This window comes from Entelurus aequoreus, linkage group LG02, assembly GCF_033978785.1.
Source record: "Entelurus aequoreus isolate RoL-2023_Sb linkage group LG02, RoL_Eaeq_v1.1, whole genome shotgun sequence".
Lineage (NCBI taxonomy): Eukaryota > Metazoa > Chordata > Actinopteri > Syngnathiformes > Syngnathidae > Entelurus > Entelurus aequoreus.
Window position 1 is genome coordinate 6,316,110 of NC_084732.1, and position 8,740 is coordinate 6,324,849.

General features: G+C 35.9%; 1 protein-coding gene across 1 annotated transcript; it reads right to left on the minus strand.

Moving 5' to 3' along the window:
• Nucleotides 1-463: 463 nt before the first annotated feature.
• LOC133629819 (lymphocyte function-associated antigen 3-like) lies at nt 464-7,972 on the minus strand. Its single transcript, XM_062020855.1, has 6 exons — nt 7,862-7,972; nt 4,018-4,308; nt 3,557-3,808; nt 924-1,037; nt 695-757; nt 464-603 (listed from the first exon to the last, which is right to left on the minus strand). Exons 1-6 carry the CDS (start codon nt 7,908-7,910, stop codon nt 470-472), a joined length of 903 nt encoding a protein of 300 aa, XP_061876839.1. The 5' UTR covers nt 7,911-7,972; the 3' UTR covers nt 464-469.
• Between the last annotated feature and the right edge of the window lie 768 nt (nt 7,973-8,740).

The following is an 8,740-nucleotide window of genomic DNA, read 5'->3' on the forward strand; positions in this document are numbered from 1 at the left end:
AAGGTAACATAACGGTTTATAAACAAATATAAAGTTACTACATTAAAACTATGTAAATGTACATAACAATGTGCAAAAAATTTTGGGAAAAAATCAAAATAAACTATCTTAAATTAAGGTCCTTAATTCACACATTTGACCATCACATCACAGTTTTGTTCCTCTGTTCTTCACCACCCACACCACTCCACCCACTCCTTAAAACCTGTGCTTCCTGGCTTTTCTGGAGGCAAAGTCATTTATGACATCACTGTAATAAATCTGATGGCCGACTTTTTTATTAATACTAATCACTGCCATGTACGAGTCTGACTCAGACACGTACATGCAAAAAATAAAAAATAAGAATTTTTTGTTAGTTGCTTTTGGGGGCCCCCTGGTGGCCGCGGGGCCCTAAGCAAGCGCTTAGTACGCTTATGCCTTGGGCGGCTCTGCTTTTACCCCCCCCCCCCCCCCCCCCAATGACCGATCATGGCTGGTATCTGAAAGTCCAGTGATAGTGGTTTATGTCTGTTGAAGAGGAATGAAGTGCGTGAGCAGGAGCAGTGAGTCGCACGGCTCCTTCTGAATCCATCTTCTCATCCTCGGTCGACACGTTCAATCCTAAAACACACCAAAAAAGGTGAAAATGCAAAACGTTCTGAAACAGGATGAAAAATAATATCATGAAGCAGAACAGAATGAGTGTAATGACTTTGTTTGCCGGAGTTGGAGAGAAGAGTGAGTACTTTGTCGAAGAAGGTTGTGTCTTTGGACACTGAAACGACAACACAAAGATAATTACATTCCAATCACATTAGCGAGGTAAGGAAACTAACATCCCAACAAGGTATTAATAACATTTCAATAAATAACTATGAATAAATAACTACCCGGTAATATGACTTTGATTGATTGTCTTTTGTCATGTCGAGTTTCTGTACCTTTTAGATGTTGACGTGTTATGTATAAAACACAACACGAGTTGATGACCAGAAAGACGAAAAGAATGACGATACAGACTGATATGTTAATCCGTAGATGATCTGATCTTTTACCTGCACAGAAAAACAAAAGTTGAACTCAAATCAACTTTTCAAAGGACATTATATCCAAAATAAGATTTAAAGGCCTACTGAAATGAATTTTTTTAATTTAAACGGGGATAGCAGATCTATTCTATGTGTCATACTTGATCATTTTGCGATATTGCCATATTTTTGCTGAAAGGATTTAGTATAGAACAGGGGTCGGCAACCCGCGGCTCTAGAGCCGCATGCGGCTCTTTAGCGCCGCCCTAGTGGCTCTCTGAAGCTTTTTCAAAAATGTATGAAAAATAGAAAAAGATGAGGGGAAAAAAATAATAATTTTGTATTAGTATGGTTTCTGTAGGAGGCCAAACATGACACAAACCTCCCTAATTGTTATAAAGCACACTGTTTGTATTAAACATGCTTCACTGATTCGAGTATTTGGCGAGCGCCGTTTTGTCCTACTAATTTTGGCGGTCCTTGAACTCACCTTAGTTTGTTTCCATGTATAACTTTCTCCGACTTTCTAGGACGTGTTTCATGCCACTTCTTTTTCTCTCTCATTTTGTCCACCAAACTTTTAACGTTGTGCGTGAATACACAAAGGTGAGTTTGGTTGATGTTATTGACTTGTGTGGAGTGCTAATCAAACATATTTGGTCACTGCATGACTGCAAGCTAATCGATGCTAACATGCTATTTAGGCTAGCTATATGTACATATTGCATCATTATGCCTAATTTGTAGCTATATTTGAGCTCATTTAATTTCCTTTAAGTCATCTCAATTCAATGTATATCTCATGACACGTACACTATCTGTATGTAATATGGTTTCTAATTTGTTGCGGCTCCAGACAGATTTGTTTTTGTATTTTGGTCCAATATGGCTCTTTCAACATTTTGGGTTGCCGACCCCTGGTATAGAACAACGACGATAAAGATCGCAACTTTTGGTATCTGATAAAAAAAGGCTTGCTCCTACCGGAAGTAGCGTGACGTAGTCAGTTGAACATATACGCAAAGTTCCCTATTGTTTACAATGATGGCCGCATGAAGTGAGAGAGATTCGGACCGAGAAAGCGACAATTTCCCCATTAATTTGAGCGAGGATGAAAGATTTGTGGATGAGTAAAGTGCAAGTGAAGGACTAGTGGGGAGTTGAAGCTATTCAGATAGGGAAGATGCTGTGAGAGCCGGGGGTGACCTGATATTCAGCTGGGAATGACTACAACAGTAAATAAACACAATACATATATATACTCTATTAGCCACAACACAACCAGGCTTATATTTAATATGCCACAAATTAATCCTGCATAAAAACACCTACGTGTTTGTTATGCTAGCTCCTAGCTCCTCTGCTAGCTCCTAGCTCCATAGAACACGCCAATACAATTCAAACACCTGATCAACACACACAATCACTCAGCCCAAAAGACAGTTCACCTAACCCAAGGTTCATAAAGCTTATATATTTTTAAAAAGTTACGTACGTGACGCGCACATACGGTCAAGCTATCAAATGTTTAGCAGCCAAGGCTGCATACTCACGGTACCTGATATTCAGCTGGGAATGACTACAACAGTAAATAAACACAAGACATATATATACTCTATTAGCCACAACACAACCAGGCTTATATTTAATATGACACAAATTAATCCTGCATAAAAACACCTACGTCTTTGTTATGCTAACTCCTAGCTCCTATGCTAGCTCCTAGCTCCATAGAACACGCCAATACAATTCAAACACCTGATCAACACACACAATCACTCAGCCCAAAAGACCGTTCACCTAACCCAAGGTTCATAAAGCTTATATATTTTAAAAAAGTTACGTACATACGCAAAAAAAAAGTTGCGCACATACGGTCAAGCGATCAAATGTTTAGAAGCCAAAGCTGCATACTCACGGTAGCACGTCTGCGTCTTTGTCATCCAAATCAAAGTAATCCTGGTAAGAGTCTGTGTTGTCCCAGTTCTCTACAGGCGTCTGTGTATCGAAGTCAAAAGTCCTCCTGGTTAGAGTCTCTGTTATCCGAGTTCTTCCATCTTGACTGCATCTTTCGGGAATGTAAACAAAGACGCGCCGGCTGTGTACTGTTGTTGCTGACTTCGTTCGAAAAATACGTCCGTTTCGCACCGACAACTTTCTTCTTTGCTTGCTCAGCTTCTTTCTCCATAATGCAATGAACATAATTGCAACAGATTCACGAACACAGATGTCCAGAATACTGTGGAATTATGAAATGAAAACAGAGCTTTTTCGTATTGGCTTCAATGTGGAAGGCATACCCGTGTTCGCCGGGCTACGTCACGCGCATACGTCATCCTCAGAGGCGTTTCGAACCGGAAGTTTAGCGGCAAATTTAAAATGTCACTTTATAAGTTAACCCGGCCGTATTGGCATGTGTTGCAATGTTAAGATTTCATCATTGATATATAAACTATCAGACTGCGTGGTCGGTAGTAGTGGCTTTCAGTAGGCCTTTAAGTCTGTACAACCACCATTTCACAGCCATCATTATTGATTATAATTACCCGGGAAGCAGTCCTTAGCGGTGAATGAAGCCGTTTCATTGGTCAGAGGGTTGCTGACATCACAACGATAAACTTGATCATCATCTTCATTCCTGACAGTTATTGTTGAAAATGGTCCAGTCTGCTCCTTTCCTGCTGAGCTCCACTTAAACTTTAACAAATGAGGATGTTTGGACTCTGTTGAGCACACAAGTATCGCCTGCATCGTGTCGCTCATCATCACATAGGATATGTTGGGTTTGGATACTTGGTCTGTAAGAAAACAGAAGGATGGTCAACATGAGGTCAGATGTTTTTATTGTTTTTGGGGTGGAGATTCATGTAGTGTTGAGTCGTGTTCACATTTGAGCTCAGATGTAACACAATCAACACTATTGTTAATGAACCTAGATTAGACAAGTTAATATGTATAGTGCTCAATAATAGTGTTAAAATGTTCATGAATGGAAATGTAAACTTACCTATAACTTCAATTCCATACAGGAAAGAATCCTGCTCGCTCTTTATGTTCATTTCTAGTTGATACTCTCCACTGTCTTCATATGTGGCGTTTTTGATGGTGAGTTCTGCAGAGACCCGGTCCAGAGTGATTCTGTTCTTGTATGAAGACGGCACATAGTAATCCGTGCCAGTAGAATATACCACATCATTTTCATTATGTAGCCAGAGAATTCCAGTAGGTCGTTCAGAGATGGGTGGCATCAAGCGTATGTCCTGACCCTTCAGGAAGTATTTCACATCCTGTGCAGAAACTGTGAAAGGGGCATAAACAGATAGAAAGGTTTCAGCTGTAGTGGTGCACCATTAAGACCTTTTTTTTAATAAACATACCACAACGGATTTTAACGTGTATAAACACAGCATTAACTACAAACCCCGTTTCCATATGAGTTGGGAAATTGTGTTGGATGTAAATATAAACGGAATACAATGATTTGCAAATCCTTTTCAAGCCATATTCAATTGAATGCACTACAAAGACAACATATTTGATGTTTAAACTCAAACTTTATTTTTTTTTTTGCAAATAATAATTAACTTAGAATTTCATGGCTGCAACACGTGCCAAAGTAGTTGGGAAAGGGCATGTTCACCACTGTGTTACATGGCCTTTCCTTTTAACAACACTCAGTAAAGGTTTGGGAACTGAGGAGACACATTTTTGAAGCTTCTCAGGTGGAATTCTTTCCCATTCTTGCTTGATGTACAGCTTAAGTTGTTCAACAGTCCCTTGTGCTATTTTAGGCTTCATAATGCGCCACACATTTTCAATGGGAGACAGGTCTGGACTACAGGCAGGCCAGTCTAGTACCCGCACTTTTTACCATGAAGCCACGTTGATGTAACACGTGGCTTGGCATTGTCTTGCTGAAATAAGCAGGGGCGTCCATGGTAACGTTGCTTGGATGGCAACATATGTTGCTCCAAAACCTGTATGTACCTTTCATGTCCAAAAACCTCTAAATTAAGTCTTTGTTACTTAGAATATGTTCCCATAGTGTCCAAATAACACTAAATTAAGTCTTTGTTACTTAGAATATGTTCCCCAATTGTCCAAATAACTCTAAATTAAGTATTTGTTAGTGTTACTTAGAATATGTTCCCCGAGTGTCCGAAAAACTCTAAATTAAGTCTTTGGTACTTAGAATATGTTCCCATAGTGTCCGAAAAACTCTAAATTAAGTCTTTGTTACTTAAAATATGTTCCCATAGTGTCCGAAAAACTCTAAATTAAGTCTTTGGTACTGAGAATATGTTCCCCTAGTGTCCAAATAACTCTAAATTAAGTCTTTGTTACTTAGAATATGTTCCCCGAGTGTCCGAAAAACTCTAAATTAAGTCTTTGTTACTTAGAAAATGTTCCCCTAGTGTCCAAAAAACTCTAAATTAAGTCTTTGTTAGTGTTAATTAGAATATGTTCCCCGAGTGTCCGAAAAACTCTAAATTAAGTCTTTGGTACTTATAATATGTTCCCATAGTGTCCGAAAAACTCTAAATTAAGTCTTTGGTACTTAGAATATGTTCCCCTAGTGTCCAAAAAACTCTAAATTAAGTCTTTGTTACTTAGAATATGTTCCCATAGTGTCCAAAAAACTCTATATTAAGTCTTTGTTACTTAGAAAATGTTCCCTAGTGTCCAAAAAACTCTAAATTAAGTCTTTGTTACTTAGAATATGTTCCCCTAGTGTCCAAAAAACTCTAAATTAAGTCTTTGTTACTTAGAATATGTTCCCAGAGTGTCCGAAAAACTCTAAATTAAGTCTTTGTTACTTAGAAAATGTTCCCCTAGTGTCCAAAAAACTCTAAATTAAGTCTTTGTTACTTAGAATATGTTCCCAGAGTGTCCGAAAAACTCTAAATTAAGTCTTTGTTACTTAGAATATGTTCCCATAGTGTCCGAAAAACTCTAAATTAAGTCTTTGGTACTTAGAATATGTTCCCCTAGTGTCCAAAAAACTCTAAATTAAGTCTTTGTTACTTAGAATATGTTCCCCTAGTGTCCAAATAACACTAAATTAAGTCTTTGTTACTTAGAATATGTTCCCATAGTGTCCAAAAAACTCTAAATTAAGTCTTTGTTACTTAGAATATATTCCCCTAGTGTCCAAATAACTCTAAATTAAGTATTTGTTACTTAGAATATGTTCCCCTAGTGTCCAAATAACACTAAATTAACTCTTTGGTACTTAGAATATGTTCCCCGAGTGTCCAAAAAACTCTAAATTAAGTCTTTGTTACTTAGAATATGTTCCCCTAGTGTCCAAATATCTCTAAATTAAGTCTTTGTTACTTAGAATATGTTCCCCTAGTGTCCAAATAACTCTAAATTAAGTCTTTGTTACTTAGAATATGTTCCCATAGTGTCTAAATAACTCTAAATTAAGTCTTTGTTACTTAGAATATGTTCCCATAGTGTCCAAAAAACTCTAAATTAAGTATTTGTTACTTAGAATATGTTCCCCTAGTGTCCAAAAAACTCTAAATTAAGTATTTGTTACTTAGAATATGTTCCCCTAGTGTCCAAAAAACTCTAAATTAAGTATTTGTTACTTAGAATATGTTCCCCTAGTGTCCAAAAAACTCTAAATTAAGTATTTGTTACTTAGAATATGTTCCCCTAGTGTCCAAATAACTCTAAATTAAATATTTGTTACTTAGAATATGTTCCCCTAGTGTCCAAAAAACTCTAAATTAAGTCTTTGTTACTTAGAATATGTTCCCATAGTGTCCGAAAAGCTCTAAATTAGGTCTTTGGTACTTAGAATATGTTCCCCTAGTGTCCAAATAACTCTAAATTAAGTATTTGTTACTTAGAATATGTTCCCATAGTGTCCAAATAACACTAAATTAAGTCTTTGTTACTTAGAATATGTTCCCATAGTGTCCAAAAAACTCTAAATTAAGTCTTTGTTACTTAGAATATGTTCCCCTATTGTCCAAAAAACTCTAAATTAAGTCTTTGTTACTTAGAATATGTTCCCCTAGTGTCCAAATATCTCTAAATTAAGTCTTTGTTACTTAGAATATGTTCCCCTAGTGTCCAAAAAACTCTAAATTAAGTCTTTGTTACTTAGAATATGTTCCCATAGTGTCTAAATAACTCTAAATTAAGTCTTTGTTACTTAGAATATGTTCCCCTATTGTCCAAAAAACTCTAAATTAGGGAATTTGTTAGTGTTACTTAGAATATGTTCCCCTAGTGTCCAAAAAACTCTAAATTAAGTCTTTGTTACTTAGAATATGTTCCCCTAGTGTCCAAAAAACTCTAAATTAAGTCTTTGTTACTTAGAATATGTTCCCATAGTGCCCGAAAAGCTCTAAATTAGGTCTTTGGTACTTAGAATATGTTCCCCTAGTGTCCAAATAACTCTAAATTAAGTATTTGTTAGTGTTACTTAGAATATGTTCCCCTAGTGTCCAAATAACACTAAATTAAGTCTTTGTTACTTAGAATATGTTCCCATAGTGTCCAAAAAACTCTAAATTAAGTCTTTGTTACTTAGAATATGTTCCCCTATTGTCCAAAAAACTCTAAATTAGGGAATTTGTTAGTGTTACTTAGAATATGTTCCCCTAGTGTCCAAAAAACTCTAAATTAAGTCTTTGTTACTTAGAATATGTTCCCCTATTGTCCAAAAAACTCTAAATTAAGTCTTTGTTAGTGTTACTTAGAATATGTTCCCCTAGTGTCCAAAAAACTCTAAATTAAGTCTTTGTTACTTAGAATATGTTCCCCTAGTGTCCAAAAAACTCTAAATTAAGTATTTATAAAGAATTATAGAAAAAAGCAAGATCAGAACTTACCTGCAGTGAAAGTCCACATGAAGTAGACCAGAACATGTTGGTAGTCCATTATAGACGATTCATTTTCACCAATTTTACCAAACTAGTTTGCTGTCTTTTGATAGCTTTTTCACTGAACGAGTCTTAAAATCAAATGGGAGTGATTTGTCAAAGTGAGATTTATACAACCTACAACACCTGTGTTTCTTATCTATTGATTTTCAAAATAAGAGCATAGCCAGAGCATTCGTGGTATGTTAACACTTGTAAAGTACATGAAACAGCTGATTTAAATATGTGGCCAACTCTAACTTGTTCCTTACACTTTACATCAGAGTTTTGTATTTTTAACATTGATGCATTGCTAACTGGATGTTTTATTCTGAAAAACAAAGTCAGCAAGAATGCTTTTTTTAATGCAAGCTGTGATGATGCACGACAAAGATTAAAGTTCACAGGAAATATATTTTATAACTCATCTAACTGATAAAAATCTTTCTTTTCTAAAACTAGTAGTGTGAAATATAACTTTATAACTCAACTGATAGTGTGAAATATAACTTTATAACTCAACTGATAGTGTGAAATATAACTTTATAACTCAACTGATTTTTACTTCTCTGTGTATGCAACTATATGTTTGTGTGTATTTTGTGTACGTGTATGTATTTATGTATCTTTGTGTGTCTTTTTACTTATGTGTGTAACTATATGTTTGTGTGTATCTTGTGTATGTGTATGTATTTATGTATGTTTGTGTGTATTTTTACTTGTGTGTGTAACTATATGTTTGTGTGTATCTTGTGTGTGTGTATGTATTTATGTATGTTTGTGTGTATTTTTACTTCTCTGTGTATGCAACTATATGTTTGTGTGTATCTTGTGAATGTATGTATTTAT